Source organism: Coregonus clupeaformis, chromosome 21 (assembly GCF_020615455.1).
Source record: "Coregonus clupeaformis isolate EN_2021a chromosome 21, ASM2061545v1, whole genome shotgun sequence".
NCBI lineage: Eukaryota > Metazoa > Chordata > Actinopteri > Salmoniformes > Salmonidae > Coregonus > Coregonus clupeaformis.
Window position 1 is genome coordinate 17,071,486 of NC_059212.1, and position 17,880 is coordinate 17,089,365.

General features: G+C 42.1%; 1 protein-coding gene across 5 annotated transcripts in view; it reads left to right on the forward strand.

Moving 5' to 3' along the window:
- dlgap1a (discs, large (Drosophila) homolog-associated protein 1a) overlaps positions 1-17,880 on the forward strand; it is a 113,359-nt gene that overhangs the window by 78,723 nt on the left and 16,756 nt on the right. For 3 of the 5 annotated variants that reach the window (XM_041842124.1, XM_041842123.1, XM_041842127.2), the window contains 4 exons: positions 1,228-2,363; positions 6,194-6,420; positions 11,628-11,823; positions 13,256-13,493. In XM_041842124.1, coding sequence (XP_041698058.1) covers positions 1,296-2,363; positions 6,194-6,420; positions 11,628-11,823; positions 13,256-13,493 — 1,729 coding nt within the window. In that variant the 5' untranslated portion in view covers positions 1,228-1,295. The remainder of the gene's footprint in view (positions 1-1,227; positions 2,364-6,193; positions 6,421-11,627; positions 11,824-13,255; positions 13,494-17,880) is intronic. The other 2 variants (XM_041842126.1, XM_041842125.2) reach the window with 2 other exon arrangements.

A 17,880-nucleotide genomic window follows, 5' to 3' on the forward strand; every position in this document is an offset into this window, starting at 1 on the left:
GCCAGTTTGCGCTGTTCTGTGAAGGGAGTAGTGCACAGCGTTGTACGAGATCTTCCATTTCTTGGCAATTTCTCGCATGGAATAGCCATCATTTGTCATAACAAGAATAGACTGATGAGTTTCAGAAGAAAGTTATTTGTTTCTGGCCATTTTGAGCCTGTAATCGAACCCACAATTGCTGATGCTCCAGATACTCAACTAGTCTCAAGAAGGCCAGTTGTATTGCTTCTTTAATCAGCACAACAGTTTTCAGCTGTGCTAACATAATTGCAAAAGGGTATTCTAATGATCAATTAGCCTTTTAAAATGATAAACTTGGATTAGCAAACACAACGTGCCATTGGAACACAGGACTGATGGTTGCTGATAATGGGCCTCTGTACGCCTATGTAGATATTCCATTAAAGATCAGCCGTTTCCAGCTACAATAGCCATTTACAACATTAACAATGTCTACACTGTATTTCTGATCAATTTGATGTTATTTTAATTGACCAAAAAAAATAAAAAAAATCGAAAACAAGGACATTTCTAAGTGACCCCAAACTTTTGAACGGTAGTGTGTATAGCTCAGTGTATATATGTGTATATATACAGTATATATGTATATACTGTATACTCCGGACGGATTGTGAAATTAAAAGTGCTGAAAATAAAATGGTCTTTCTCCAAATGGTTCTAGTAGAGTAATGGTCTACCCTGACACATTACAAGGGGATAGGATGCCGTTCCCTCTGCTCCACCATTGATATTCATGGAGATTCACTCATGACAAGCACATCAAAATACCAGACAGCCGGTCAAAACCGTGGGCCCAGGGAAACTAGCTAGTGTCGCAGAGGAAATAAATCACAGCTGAACTGTGACGGAATTCTTGAAGTGAAGCTTTTTACTCCTTGACATGTCCTCTGTGTCTGTCATTCTCTATGATAGGAACCTAATGCTCCTCTAGTTTTGTGAGTGTTTAAATCAAAAGAATCTCTCAGAGACTAATGCTTTACTGACAAAGCAGATTGTGTATGTGTTAAAAAATACTGATTTAGGATCTCAGCTCTCCCCACCACAATCCTAACCTTCACAATTATTAGAGTAGATTTGAGAGATAATATTAGAGTGCATTGTTTTTGAGAGCACTAAGCGCATAAACAAAAGGAATAGAATAAACAGTGTCTACGTTTCCAGTTGTTGTAACAGTTTGTTGTCGTTTCTCCACTCCTGTCTTTACAGCTCCTATCAGGAACATCATCTGCAGCAGTTCCCAGGCTGGCCCACTGTCTGTGGACTGAACAGACACCATGAAGGGTCTATCAAGCAGCCGTAGCCACCACCATTTGGTCAACTGTGACCCTGGTTCCTACGATGCCCTAGGCCATGGCCACCACCCTGACCGCAAGCCCTACCTGATCAACCAGATGGACATGCCCATGTCCCACCCCTCTGACCACCCCTACTACACCCAGGTCCAGAGCCAGCAGAACCAGAGGAACCACACTGCCTTCCCCTCAGACAGTAGTGTGGTGCCCTATGGGACCTTCCCTAGACGACACTACAGCAGCTCACACCAAGAGCTGAAGGATCGGATGGGGATGGAAGAGTGTGCTGTGGTGCCCTATGGTGTGGGTGTTGGTGTGGGTAACATTGTTCCCAACAAGGGTGTCAATGTCCGCCTGCCTGTCAACCTGCTGGACCAGTTTGAGAGGCAGCCGTCGTTCACGCGGGACGGCTACCACACGCTGCAGTACAAGAGGACGGCACTTGAGCAGCGCAACGACAGCCCCGGACGCATCCGCCACCTGGTCCACTCCGTCCAGAAACTCTTCGCCAAGTCCCACTCCCTGGAGGGGCCACACTCCAAGCAGGGAAGCTTAAATAGCAGCAGGAACAGCCCCGAGAGCGAGACGCCCCCCACGCAGAAGCACCGCAAACGCAGCAAGAGCAGGGAGCGCTGCAAGTCGGCTGAGCCCAAGCACAGGAGCCCCACCTCGGGGTACTGGAGCTCAGACGACATCCTGGATGACCGAGACGTCTGCCACAGCCTGTTCCACAGCCCCACCGGAGTCATGACCATGGGCCGCCACCCGGACAAGTCCCAGTCGCAGTACTTTATGGAGGCCTTCAACACCATCAGCGAACACGCCCTGAAAACGTCGCGCAGTAATAACGACGTAGTAAAACACACCTGTGTCCCCTCCCATATCCCCATAAGCATGGACGCCCAGCTCATGAAGAAGAGCTTGTGGTCGTCCAGTCTAACGGTGAGCAGGGCTCGCCAAGTCTACCAGAAGGCCTCAGTAAACTTAGATCATAAAGCGCTAGTGAAATCTGAGGCTTGTCAGCAGGAGCGCTCATGCCAGTTCTTGCAGGTATGCAATTCTTTAAATTCACCCCTAAACCCAAACCCCCCTTATCCACCTACCTACCCCACTGGAGAGGATCTATCCCCCCTCCACTTTCATTTGATTTGAAGAGAGAAGTAAGTGCAAACCAGTAGTGGCCTTACTTCCTTTAATAGCCTTTTTTATTTTAAACCCATCAGTGACTGGCATTATTTCCTGTTTATAAACCTCTTCATTTCATAGATTTCCCAGTTTTTGGGTTCTTTAATTCTTTACTAATAATTTGGTGTGGTGTGTGTGTGTGTGAATGCAAGCATGCGTGTGTACTGTGTGAATATTCTCATGACGTTGTACACGAAGATTATGTTGCCAAACCCATCACCTCTGAAATTCCACTCACAAAACATGAGACACAGTTTGCACAACAGAAGCACAAACAGCACACCTCTAAATAGATCTAAGCACTCAACTTCAACTCAGTTTATTTACAGAAATATCCAAATACTGATTATTAATTATTATGTTCATGTAAATTATATGTATATGTTGTTCTCTACAGTAGTTAATCTCCTGTCTTTCTCACTCTCACTCGTTCTACACTCTAAATGCATTTTCTAATCACTGAATAGGTATATAATGTATAGCAGACATGTAGGAGTGGTTTTATGTATGATAGGCTAATAGAAGACTTTGAGACACAGCTTAGCAGTCAGCGACACTGTGAACCAGCACGTGTGGGCACAAACCTAATTAGTCTGCTTAGATGTTTCCCATGTATTCCCTATTATCCTGCAACAGGTAAAGGATCTTCATTTGATTACCCTGTTGCAGGAGAACGTTCCTGCAATGCAGGATATTTAAAACTTGTAGTGTATTTGAGATTTAAAAAGGCTTCTGAAGTTTGTAACTTCCACTGTGAAATTCACACTTGATTTTCCCATACGAAAAATGTATCAACCACTTCAAAAATGTCCATTAATTATAATCCACATAATAATTCACATTTCCTGCTGTAGCAAACTGGCTCAAATTAAGATCCTACATCTGTATCTCTTTCTGCTGTATATAGTTACTCTGTTACCATAGAAACACCCTCCAACATTAGTGACAGGATTGAGTCGAAGGTTGGGATAGGATAGTGGTAGCTGTGTTATTAGTACAAATGGAGACCAATTACCTATATGTCTGTGAGTCGAGTGCCATGTGAGAAAAGATTTTAAAAAATGTATATGCAGCTTTTTGAAATTCTGTAAAAAAAACTGGAGCTAAGCATTTTGATTTCTCAAATCTCAGATCTAAACTTCTAAATTAGTGTAGTTATTTTGACAGGGATGTTGTGAGTCGATTTGTCGTGTTTAATGTTGGAGTTAGTTATTTTTAAGTTGATATTGATACTGTATTGTGTACATGAATGTCCTACAGGGAAGACCCCAGTGACAAATACACATGCACAGTACCCAATTACTGACATATTCTTGGAATTATTTGCTGCCGCCTTAGCCAATCATCACAACATTTAGATCTTCAAATATTCAGCCCCACACTGTGTACAGTGAACGGTTAGCTATAGTAAATAATAGTAACCAATGCTATACCAGACATGTAGGAGTGGTTTTATATATGATAGGCTAATAGAAGACATTGAGACACAGCTTAGCAGTCAGCGACACTGTGAACCAGCACGTGTGGGCACAGACCAAATTAGACAAAGACATAATCCAAAACTTAAAATACACTGTTGATTTTAGGTGCGTTATAACATTTACTGTACTTTTTGCCGCATTTGTTGATAACGAAATCTGAAAATACTCGGGCTTCATTCAGTAACATGATAAGAATATTATTGAAACATTTTGGGTAGGTGCAACATAACACCAAAAAATTAAAAGAGTTTGAGTGAGAGGTCTAACTGGTGTTTCCAAGGGGCCACACACATTTCAATGCACTTTTATGACTCAAAGAAGAGTTCAACTATAAGGTGCTTTTTTGAGCTCTCCTAGCTGTTCCGTTGAGGAACTAGAGCAAGCAAACTTGTAGTTGTTTTCTTTGAAATTCAGCCCTGCATCCCCGCCTTTACACAATTAATGTTGTTGTTTATGCAATCCAAAGACGGTCCATTAAAAATCGCAATCTGGGTCAGGTGAGCGTAATTTGACAGCTTGTTCTATTGCCAACATGACTAGCTAAATTATAAAATACCATCTTACAGTGTTAGGCTTTCACTAGGCAATTCAGAGAAGCGGATCGTAATTTTAGTGCGCATAGAATGGAGTCGTGAGTGCATTCAGATGTGTGGTCCGCAGCAAATTTTCTTCACAGTACAACAAACGTAGGGTCATTCTGTTCAGGACAACCCATGGTATAACTCCATGTCATCTTGTAACTGTACATCAAACATGGTATACGTTGACACTGTATATTGCATGAGTTTTATGATATGGAAATGTGAAGTGCACATTTGGACTCACGGATGTTTGGCTTGCTTGTATGACATCAAAGCAGTATTTATTATAATCCTCAAAGTCTCATCTTTCAAAATACATCAAGTCCTTGTAATTTGCAGCATTTCCCTCACTCAGACAATAAAACATTTGCAAACTTTCCCCAATTATCTGGAGAGATGGGGGCAACTTCTTGTTGCGCGTGATGCTCATGTTCAGAATGGCTGTCAGTCAAAACCCATACAGAGCTGTGAAGCGGAGACCCTGAGCTCTGACTTCAGATATAGCATTTTATTGTATAGCCACTGCGTTCTCATTTAGGCACTTATCAGTGTCCAAATCTGCTATTTTCAGCCCGTATACGGGAACAAGTGTAAAAGGCTACACCTCAAATACACTACAAGTTTTATATTTCCTGCATTGCAGGAAAGTTCTCCTGCAACAAGGTGATCAAATTAATACCCTACATCTGTAGTGTGTGGGCATGCAGCCGCTCGGCGGTAATAGAGTAACTCTGACTCCACAGCCTCCTTTTATAGTCAACCTGCTCATTTCTGCTCTGACGACAAAAGCCCTAGTAGCCTAGCCTGCCCAGCTCTGGCTGTCTCCCTAGTTACCAAGGCTCCTCTCCCTCTGCAGATTCATGTAATTACTAAGTCTTCGGAGGAGTGGGATTTTCTCTCCTCCAGCATCAACTTAGTCTCCAAAGTATTTTTGAATGCAATATGGTAACTACCCAAATTGGGTATATCATTGGAAGATTAATAGATACTCTCTGGTAACCCATTCTTTCACTGTTTCTGAATTAACCTTATAAAGAAGGGACACCATAATCCCTCTCAGGATGGAGGATGTAGTGGTATTCATATTAGCACATCAACTATTATACAATAAAGAATAGTTTGGAAGTTCGGGTTGTGCTAGTGTTTGTGCCCTAGTTTTACTAATTAGTTTAACCCATATGTCTGGCTACCTCATTGTGTTTCTCCTTCAATCTATTCTTTCCCTCTCACCTATACAAAGCCTTAAAATACTTTGTTTCAGGTTAGCTCAAATGTTATACCACCCTGATGTTGTTGTTTGAGCTCAGACAGACACCCTAGTTCTCTGTGAACATCCTTTTGATAAGTCTGTGTGTGCCCTTAGGGAGACTCCACACTAGCAGATGCCCAGGTTGTCAGGAAGACGTTTTTAGTGTAATCATGTGAACTCACACCAGCCTCTCCCTTAATTACCTATTTATTACCTTCAATACTCAGTATGAGAGTTAGAGAGAGGTAGGGGTCTGACTGTGCGTTGGATGTTGTTGTGACGCTGGGTTGGCCGGACCGGACCAGGTAGATGTGGGTTCATGGCGCCATGCATTCATCCGTGGAGGTGCCTGATGCCCTGTTGTCACCTCCCCCGTCCCCACAGGTGCCCCAGGACGAGTGGAGCAGCTTCTCGCCCCTGGGGGGGAAGGAGGACGACATCCCGTGTCGACGCATGCGCAGCGGGAGCTACGTGAAGGCTATGGCCGAGGAAGAAGACAGTGAAGACTCGGAGGGAAGTCCGAAGCCGTCGCCAAAGGTCCAGGCCCAAGGTCGACGAGCCAGCTATCTCAAAGCCACCCAGCCATCACTGACTGAAATGACCACCTTAAAGTAAGACTCCGCTCTATGACATTTTAAAGTGACTTTAACTTACTTTCATTATCATAGTCCTTATGATTTCACATTCTTTGGGTCATTTAGGTATACACCTTAGTATACCTAAATGACCCGTTTACTGCAGTGGGGGAGAAGCATGAAGAAATCAGACAACTGTGTTAGGATGAGGTCCTCCGACCCCCAGCTTTATTGGTACTTTGGACTGCCTTAAAGTAGTGCAAGGATTTCTGCTGATAATTTGATACCATTATATAGAGAGGCTGCTCATAGCATTCAGTATCACTCTGACATATCTGGGACTTACAGCTAGAATTTGTGAATTCATTAAAGCAGCATCCAATTCAAGAGACAGCCCAGCCCGGTGCCTGTACGTTTTCCCCTGCATCCCGTTCCACTCAGTGAGTAAAGAGTATTAAAGTTTCAAACACCAGGGGAAATGACTGGAAAGTTCTACTGACTGTAGATGAAGTGAGAAACAATTTTTAAATGAGCCTTTCAGTTGAAAAAGTACAGTATATTCTAAGTTATATCATTATATTCTTCTAGGTTTATTATAATCTGCACAATGAACAAATATGTCAATCCCTAAGCATTGAAAACATCTCTCAATTTAAATGTGAAAGGATCTTTGACAAAAGTTGAGCTAAAGGCACTAGCATTGTGTGAAAAGCATCCCTATCCGTGACTGTGATCCGTGTTCTAAATCAGCTTGTATTGGCTTTCTGTCTAAAGCTCTGCATGCCTCATATCGTTTGATAGTGTACTGTGCCTCTCCTAGTTCTGTTGTTCATGTTCTGAACTCCACTAGGCATCTGAAACAGTTTGGCAGGCACTAAGTGATCCTTAGATTACCACATCTGCTGCCCGATGGTTACTGTACTGAATGTGGGCCATGCAGATGTACTACTGCACTGTGGAGTAATGATGTGATCATCCACACTGATGAATCGGCTTCCCAATCAACAAGAACAAGTTTGATTTATTACACGAAAACGAATGTATTTAATGTTTTAGGAAATAGATAAGTGTAATAGTTTTACACTTTTGTTTAATTTTCTCTCTTTGACGTAGGCCTACAGTAGTTCATAGGCTCCATAGACTTTGCACTAACATCATTACATTTACATTTTAGCAGGGATGTGATTAGATTATCCCCAGAAACAAACCAGGCTGTCTCTGTTTTTAATTAAGTACCCACACTGCTAGAGAAGGTATGGTGATTAATTACATTCATTAGCCTGGGGAATTCTCTTTAGAAGTGCTGTACTCACAGAATGGAACTTCATTGCTGTGTTGTTTGACTTGGATTACAGGCAGAGGGTATGTGTCATCATTAATGATATATCCATTTTGATTCAGTTATCATATACAGTTGAAGTCGGAAGTTTACATACACTTTAGCCAAATACATTTAAACTCAGTTTTTCACAATTCCTGACATTTAATCCTAGTAAACATTCCCTGTTTTAGGTCAGTTAGGATCACCACTTTATTTTAAGAATGTGAAATGTCAGAATAATAGTAGAGGAAATGATTTATTTCAGCTTTTATTTATTTCATCACATTCCCAGTGGGTCAGCAGTTTACATACACTCAATTAGTATTTGGTAGCATTTCCTTTAAATTCTTTAACTTGGGTCAAATGTTTCGGGTAGCCTTCCACAAGCTTCCCACAATAAGTTGGGTGAATTTTGGCCCATTCCTCCTTACAGAGCTGGTGTAACTGAGTCAGGTTTGTAGGCCTCATTGCTTGCACATGCTTTTTCTATAGGATTGAGGTCAGGGCTTTGTAATGGCCACTCCAATACCTTGACTTTGTTGTCCTTAAGTCATTTTGCCACAACTTTGGGAGTATGCTTGGGGTCATTGTCCATTTGGAAGACCCACTTGCGACCAAGCTTTAACTTCCTGACTGATGTCTTGAGATGTTGCTTCAATATATCCACATAATTTTCCTTCCTCATGATGCCATCTATTTTGTGAAGTGCACCAGTCCCTCCTGCAGCAAAGCACCCCCACAGCATGATGCTGCCACCCCCGTGCTTCACGGTTGGGATGGTGTTCTTCGGCTTGCAAGCAATCCCCTTTTTCCTCCAAACATAAAGATGGTCATTATGGCCAAACAGTTCTATTTGTGTTTCATCAGACCAGAGGACATTTCTCAAAAAAATACGATCTTTGTCCCCATGTGCAGTTGCAAACCTTAGTCTCTTTTTTATGGTGGTTTTGGAGCAGTAGCTTCTTCCTTGCTGAGCGGCCTTTCAGGTTATGTCGATATAGGACTTGTTTTACTGTGGATATAGATACTTTTGTACCTGTTTCCTCCAGCATCTTCACAAGGTCCTTTGCTGTTGTTCTGGGATTGATTTGCACTTTTCGCACCAAAGTACGTTAATCTCTAGGAGACAGAACGCGTCTCCTTCCTGAGCGGTATGACGGCTGCGTAGTCCCATGGTGTTTATACTTGCATACAATTGTTTGAACAGATGAACGTGGTACCTTCAGGTGTTTGGAAATTGCTCCCAAGGATGAACCAGACTTGTGGAGGTCTACAATTTTTTTCTGAGGTCTTGGCTGATTTCTTTTTATTTTCCCATGATGTCAAGCAAAGAGGCACTGAGTTTGAAGGTAGGCCTTGAATTACATCCACAGGTACACCTCCAATTGACTCAAATTATGTCAATTAGCCTATCAGAAGCTTCTAAAGCCATGACATCATTTTCTGGAATTTTCCAAGCTGTTTAAAGGCACAGTCAACTTAGTGTATGTAAACTTCTGACCCACTGGAATTGTGATACAGTGAATTATAAGTGAAATAATCTGTCTGTAAACAATAGTTGGAAAAATTACTTGTGTCATGCACAAAGTAGATGTCCTAACCAACTTGCCACAACTATAGTTTGTTAACAAGAAATTTGTGGAGTGGTTGAAAAACGAGTTTTAATGACTCCAACCTAAGTGTATGTAAACTTCCGACTTCAACTCTAGACCGGTTAGGATATATATTTTTAAGGTGTTATGGTCATGTTTAATAACAATCGATGTATTGTATGTGTCCCACATTTCTATGTGCATTTGTGTGCGTATTCTTGACATTTATCTGTCTGCCTTTACTGCTTGTTAGATAATGCACCACAGTCATATGATTTATGTTACCAAATGGCAAACAGTAAGTCATAGGGATATATTACCACAGAGGCACAAATATGCTTTGTCATTATTGTACACTGATCCCAATGCTGTCGCATATCATTTAATTTGCTTTGGAAGGATTAAGAGACTTATGACCAATGACCAGTGTGATGGTTTATGTGTTTAATTTGCTATATTAGGTGAAGTGTATTATAGATCCACTATATGATGTACAATTACTGGACTACTGTGAACATTGATTGGGATACCATATGACACAGTGCTATTTCATGCCATTAATGGTACAGTACAGTGAATGTCATAGAAAAGGCTATTGTAAAGGAAAGAGAGAGAGACGCACATATGTCCAAGGACGACACAACCCCAACTCTGACTGAAGCAGAAACATATTGGCTTATTCCACACCAATGACATCATGCATAACCAAATCCCTTAAGATCCCAACACTGAGGCAGCCGCAGCTCTTCCTTCGCCCTTCAAGCACTTTAGGTTCGAACTTTTTCCATTTATTTTGTTCTGCTGGAGTCGGAGTCTAGCTCCCAGAAGGCTTTTGGACCACAGTGGAGTTTCAGTAGTAGCTTCTGAACCAAAAGAACCATGCTGCAGCAGCAGAGTAGACATGGAGTTTAGACATAGAGTTTCTCAGGTGCCAGCCCAACCCATCCCAGCACTGTCCTAGATGTCTATTCTGCTTGGCTTCCCTCACTGCTGCTGCTTAGCCGAGGTGTCTGTCAGTACGGCAGGCGGTAAAGAGTTGCGTGGGCGGCCTTAAGTGAATTTAGCTGTTTCTCCTCAGCACTGTGGTCGCTGGCTGGCCCAACCTGCTTTATGGGAGAGTGCATAATGGAGATAGCTTTGCAGCTGTAACCAGCGTCTATTCCACTAAGCAGTGTATATACACTGAGTGTACAAAACATTAGGAACACCTGCTCTTTCCATGACATAGACTGACCAGGTGAATCCAGGTGAAAGCTACAGTATGATCCCTCATTGATGTCACTTATTGAATCCACTTCAATCAGTGTAGATGAAAGGGAGGAGACAGGTTAAAGAAGGATTTTTAAGCCTTGAAACAATTGAGACATGGATTGTGCGCCATTCAGAGGGTGAATGGGCAAGACAAAAGACTTAAGTGCCTTTGAATGGGGTATGGTAGTAGGTGCCAGGCGCACCGGTTTGAATGTGTCAAGAACTGCAAAGCTGCTGGGTTTTTCATGCTCAACAGTTTCCCCTGTGTATCAAGAATGGTCCACCACCCAAAGGACATCCAGCCAACTTAACACAACTATGGGAAGCATTGGAGTCAACATGGGCCAGCATCCCCGTGGAACGCTTTTGACACCTTGTAGAGTCCATGCCCTGACGAATTGAGACTGTTATGAGGGCAAAAGGGGGTGCAACTCAATATTAGAAAGGTGTTCCTAATGTTTTGTACACTCAGTGTATAATGCATGCAAGGAGCAGAGTGGACAAACATGGAGTCAATCAATCAAGAGATCTTGTTGGATGTATTTAACTTACCACAGTGAGCATTAAGGAAATCTGATGTGAACGTGCACTGAGCATCTTGATGAGAGAGGATCGAACACATTGTTATCATCTATCATCTGGTTTGATTATGTTTTGATGGTGAAAATTAGACACAGCGTGTTATCGAACCAAAATAGACTATACCTCTCAATTGTGGTCTGAAAAAAGATTTGTATCATTTAATGTTCCAGTGTGATGATCCATGGAACCATAATTGTGACACCTGTCCAGCTTGGCAGTTCCCCAGGAACGTCTCTCTTTGAGCTGTCCATCTGACGTCACTACAGCTAACAGTACCATACCTTTGACTGCTGATCAGAGTGAAGTGGACTACAACTCACATGCATCACTAGATGATGATGACATGCACATTCGTCATGAGAGCCCAGGACATCAGAGAGTAGCCTGATACCAGATCTGTTTGTGCTGTCTTGACAACTCCTTGTCAGTGAGTGATCATGCTAACATCAGGAGGCATTATTATTAACACCTGTTTGTTGACTTGTCTTCATTGGCAGGATCTCCACCGAACACTCTCCGAAGCTGCAGATCAGGAGCCACAGCTACCTGCGGGCGGTGAGTGAAGTTTCCATCAATAGGAGCCTGGACACCCTGGACCCCAAAGGGCTCCTGGACCCCAAAGCGCTGCTCTCCTCACCCCAATACCGCTCGCGAAACGAGAGCTACATGAGGGCTATGAGTACCATCAGCCAGGTTGGTGCTCCCAGCATTACGTCACCGTCTCTGGTGCTACGTCTGTGCAAGGGAGGAAAGTCACATCAAGTCAAAGTCCAAGTCAAATCAGCCATGAAATCAGCCACAAATTCATCTCTCAGCTTGAGATGAATTTTATTTCAAACCAGTCTCAATGTCAATGTTCAGCCCTCAACCATCAAGAGTCAACCTAAAGAGGTGAAGTAAAATGGCACTACCATTCCATTTACCATATCTCCTCTCTAGAGTTACACAGTCTGCCTTACAACCAGTATAATAATCCTAGCTCACTGCCTTTAAAGCCAATTGTGAATTGTCTTATAGTATTTAGAAGATAGCATAACAGAATAAATCATTATAAAAACCGAAACCATTATCACTTTACCTCCATACTGTATGTCATACACATTACTTCATGTTACTCTCAGCTAAATAATAATTTAAACATTGATTAAAAGATAATCATCAAAATATTGTACAGCAATCTATTCCAGGGACATTGTAGATAAAAAGTATTTTCCTTACATTTCAGAGTAAACTAGTCACACAAAATATTTCTAATGAGTAACCTTATGCCCTTTGCTTTTCATGTCTGGAATTACAAATATAACTCACTGGACTATCATCTTTCAAATCTGTGAAATCTCCCAAACTAAAATGCGATAAAGTTTTGGATTAAGAATCAGTTTTCACCAACTGTTTCTTGTTTAATACCCACCCTCAGTTATCAGTGAAAATCAGATGGAATTACAAAACATCTCAGCATGAGTCTTGCCAAAAGCCCCTCAAGCTCTCGTCTTTCTGTGTAGGAGTGGTATGCTTTAGACCGTATCCAAACCCTCCTTATCCCACCCTAACCTACAGAATGTTATTGAACCATCTTAGATGCTCTGGTTCTTGTCTTACCTTTTCTCAATTTGTCTTTTCTCGAAGATCCAAGGTTATTTTAATGCATTTTGAAAAGGATCGAGGAGAGAGGATGCCAGAAATAGAGGAAATACAAGTTGAGAAGGGAATGCCCAACTCCTTGCTTCAGTAAATCAGAGCTCTGTTTTAGACCCTGAATGAACTCTCATCATCCCAAACAATCTCTTCATTACACTTGCTTGTTCTCCAATTAACATTGACCCTCACTCTCCCATTCTCTTTGACTCTTCCCATTCTCTTTGACTCTTCCTCCTCTTGCTACTGCTGCATTGTGGTTCCTCTTCTTCTTCTGTATTTCTCTTCCTTTCTTCCTTACTTCTCCTAATGATTTCAGATGTGTTTACTCTGCCCATCAGCATTGAATGTGCACAGCTATTAAACTCTAGGTAAGTGGCTTTTCTATGGTGCGTTCCCCAGGTTAGGATTAGGATACTGATATTTGGATGTACGGTTGTGCTGCACCCCCTCTCTCCCCCATTGTCCCCCACTCCCCGTCCCCTTGCAGGTGAGTGAGGTGGAGGTGAACGGGCAGATAGAGCAGGTGTGTGAGCAGGTGTACAGCGAGATGGAGTCGCAGGCCATGGATGCATTGGACCTGCCCATGCCGAGCTGCTTCCGCATGCGTAGCCACAGCTACGTGAGGGCCATGGACCAGGGCTGCTCAGAGGATGAGGGGACATCCCTGCTGCCCGCCTCACCCCCCAGGACCACCACCACCGTCAGGACCATCCAGAGCAGCACAGGTCAGTCGGTTTATCACTCTTATAATACACACTGAGTAGTCACAGGTCAGTCTAGATCTGTTACTCTGTTTATCTGGCCAGTCAAAATATACACTGCTCTACCATACCACTGTCCACGGTAGCAAATGGCAGTGTCTTCTCTCGATCACCCTTTAACCACCACCAGCAGCAGTACAGATCTACTGGCTAGCAAAAACAAACGCTGCTGCACAGACCAATAAAGGTCAATGTCTCCACTGGATCACCTTCAATACACACCACCACCACTATGGAAACCCTCAAGAGCGCCACAGGTTGGTGTGTTTATCCCTTTCACAACACATATTGATCTACTTTACCAACACTGTCAGGGAAGCACATACCAGCAAAGGTCAATGTCAAGAAATACTCTCTCCACAGCATCACAGTATGTTCACCTGACACCCAAAACATACACCACCCCCACACAACACACTATCATAGCAGCACTAAGCCTGAGGATGCTTGCTGTATTTGTAAGCAGGAGGATTAAGAGCCTGAGGCTTATCACCGCTCTATGTCTTTGATAGGAGATGGGTCTTTGAGTGCTATGGTCAAAACATGGCTTCTTGCCTGGTCCAGGCCACATGAGGAACATAAGCATCTCTCCCTGGTATTTTAAACCATTATTATTATATACAGAACATTTCAAATCAGAGCTGGTGTGTGGAATAGGCTTGGAGAAATGGCACTAATTTCTAAAATGTGGTTAAGGGATCTGAAGAAAATCCCCTTTTATGATTGGTTTTAATCCAGGCATTGTGAACATGCTTACAAGAAGAAGAAAAAAATCATTTTCTGTAATGAATTGCATATTATCTGAGATACAGTATGTGTTTATATGATAAAGACTCTCTGAAATTCACTGTTATCAAGTTATTTATAAAAAATGAAAGTATGTTTTTATAATTTCACTGAAATGCTTCAAGCGTCTTCATCAAACGTAGAGACTGCCCCGTCAGATGAGTCCCAGATGTCAGTGCTGATTTGAGTTGAACTTCCTGCTACCTAGTTTGACTGTTCCTCTGGGAATTCTTAGATTGTTATCCTAGTGGCAATCCACTGACAGCAAGGCTCAGTTTGACATCCCAGGATGAAACGTTAAGAGACATCTGTAGTCCCAGGAAATGACCACCTGGACCCTTTTGCCATATTCTAAATTAAAACAAATGTATTTTTGCAATAATTATTATATTTATAGATAACCATAAAAGGACAGATACCATGCAGAGGTGGAATGAAATAATAACAGAACTGCTAAGGACAGATCTCTCTAACTGATGTTGAGTTGTGTTGTCTTGTGAACATAAAGGAAGGTGGCATTTGCTTATCTTCAGGTTTAGCTCTTGAAACTGAGAAAGCTTGAGTACTGCAACAACAAAGACTTCAGATATGCGTAGTTGATGAAAAATAAGCTAGGAACAATCTTCTGAAACAAATAAATAATAAAGTATGTATTTGACTTCCCCTTCAACTCTTTGCTGGTGCTGCATGTCTGAATTAAGATTGCCACTTTCCATCCTGCTGCTCTGTGCCCGGGGCTAGTCAAGGCAGACATATGGGCTGGACCCACAGGAGAGCTGCTTGGGCGAGTGGAGAAAAGAGAGAAAAATAAAAACAAGGGACATGGGATGAGAGAAAGTGTGGAGGGAAGTTTCTGGACTAGTTAATTTTTCACGATGGCCGTTGGGTCTGAGTGAAAACATCAAGCTGGCATTTGCGTCCCGTCCCGACTCTGCCATCAGCACTCCACAATAACTCTAGATATTTGAGCTGTGTGGGGGATCAGAGGCTGCTCTCATCAGTTTGATGCCCAGATCTACTTTGCATGTTAGAGAATGGACCCGAGAGTGATACTGTTTTTCATTTTACTGTATGTGGGCACAGAGGCAGTATATGTTTTTGTTGTACTCTGTACAGTACAGGTATGTTATTGTCAATGCGTCATACATTTTCATCATTATTTCTCTATAATCTGACCTATGATGTCCTTGTCCACATCAAATAAAAGCAGTCGAAACAGATTTCTAATAAGGCAGCAGAGTAATTAGGCGTTAGGGGAGCATGGCCCTGAAAGGGGTCATCCTCAGTTAAGAGCCAGGCTAAGACATCTAAAGCCTATGCTAATCACTTCCCCTTTCTGGCCCATGCAAATCACTTCCCATTGCATCTCTGATATCCTATTTTCCCACCATTTATAATTTTCCCACCCCATTTCAAAAGGCAGACAAGCCATTTTATTTTTAGATAATTCTGCCTAAAAATATATAATTCTATTGATATGAATACGGGCGTCATCCTTTGATAACCTTGCGTGTGAATTGAAAACAGCAGCAACAACGTCATGAACTGTTTTGTGAGGAGTAGAGACAGAATAGGGAGTCAGCCTCAGAGTACGGCCCTGACAAAACCTTGTGGTGTTGTGAGGAAAAGGGTTTTGGTCCACAAGGTTTTGAGGCAGAAATAAGACAGCCAAGCTCATCAGAGTGAGGCCCTGACATTGACGTGATGCTTGGTGTGGAGTGGAGGGCGTGGTGGAGTGGAGGGAGTGGTGTGGTGTGGACAGAGATGGGCAGTATTTATGTTACATGTATTTGAAATAGTATTTTGTCATTTGTATTATACTGGGCTGAACTACACTCCAATGTGTTTTGTAACAAGATACTTTCAAGAGCTGTAATTTGTATTTTCAAAATACAAAATACTTTTCTATAAAAAAAAAATTATAGCGGTTCACCATTTTGTGGCCCGCTTTCACCCTACGTTGGTATCAGAAGTCTGATGGCACTATAGTGTGAAAAGAACGTGTGTCTGCTAAATTAACTAAATATAAATGTACAGTACCAGTCAAAGGTTTGGACACACCTACTCATTCCAGGGTTTTTCTTTATTTTTACTATTTTCTACATTGTAGAATAATAGTGAAGACATCAAAACTATGAAATAACACATATGGAATCATGTAGTAACCAAAAAAAGTGTTAAACAAATCAAAATATGTTGTATATTTGAGATTCTTCAAAGTAGCCACCCTTTGCCTTGATGACAGCATTGCACACTATTGGCATTCTCTCAACTAGCTTCATGAGATAGTCACCTGGAATGCATTTCAATTAACAGGTGTGCCTTGTTAAAAGTTAATTTGTGGAATATCTTTCCTTCTTAATGCGTTTGAGCCAATCAGATGTGTTGTGACAAGGTAGGGTGGGTATACAGAAGATAGCCCTATTTGGTAAAAGACCAAGTCCATATTATGGCAAGAACAGCTCAAATAAGCAAAGAGAAACGACAGCCAATCATTACTTTAAGACAAGAAGGTCAGTCAATCTGGAAAATGTATATGATGAAACTGGCTCTCATGAGGACCGCCACAGGAAAGGAAGACCCAGAGTTACATCTGCTGCAGAGGATAAGTTCATTAGAGTTACCAGCCTCAGAAATTGCAGCCCAAATAAATGCTTCACAGAGTTCAAGTAACAGACACATCTCAACATCAACTGTTCAGAGGAGACTGCATGAATCAGGCCTTCATGGTCGAATTGCTGCAAAGAAACCACTACTAAAGGGCACCGATAAGAAGAAGAGACTTGCTTGGGCCAAGAAACACGAGCAATGGACATTAGACCGGTGGAAATCTGTCCTTTGGTCTGATGAGTCCAAATTTGAGATTTTTGGTTCCAACCGCCGTGTTTTTGTGAGATGCAGAGTAGGTGAACGGATGATCTTCGCATGTGTGTTTCCCACCGTGAAGCATGGACGAGGAGGTGTGATGGTGTGGGGGTGCTTTGCTGGTGACACTGTCAGTGATTTATTTAGAATTCAAGGCACACTTAACCAACATGGCTACCACAGCATTGGGACTATCATTTGTTTTTCAACAGGACAATAACTCAACACACCTCCAGGCTGTGTAAGGGCTATTTGACCAAGAAGGAGAGTGATGGAGTGCTGCATCAGATGACTCGGCCGCCACAATCACCCGACCTCAAACCAATTGAGATGGTTTGGGATGTGTTGGACGGCAGAGTGAAGGAAAAGCAGCCAACAAGTGCTCAGCATATGTGGGAACTCCTTCAAGACTGTTGGAAAAGCATTCCATGTGAAGTTGGTTAAGAGAATGCAAGAGTGTGCAAAGCTGTCATCAAGGCAAAGGGTGGCAACTTCTAAAATCTAAAATCTAAAATATATTTTGATTTGTTTAACACCTTTTTGGTTACTACATGATTCCATATGTGTTATTTCATAGTTTTATTGTCTTCCCTATTATTCTACAGTGTAGAAAATAGTAAAAATAAAGAAAAACCCTTGAATGAGTAGGTGTGTCCAAACTTTTGACTTGGCGGTTGGTGACGTTTAAGATTAGGGAGGA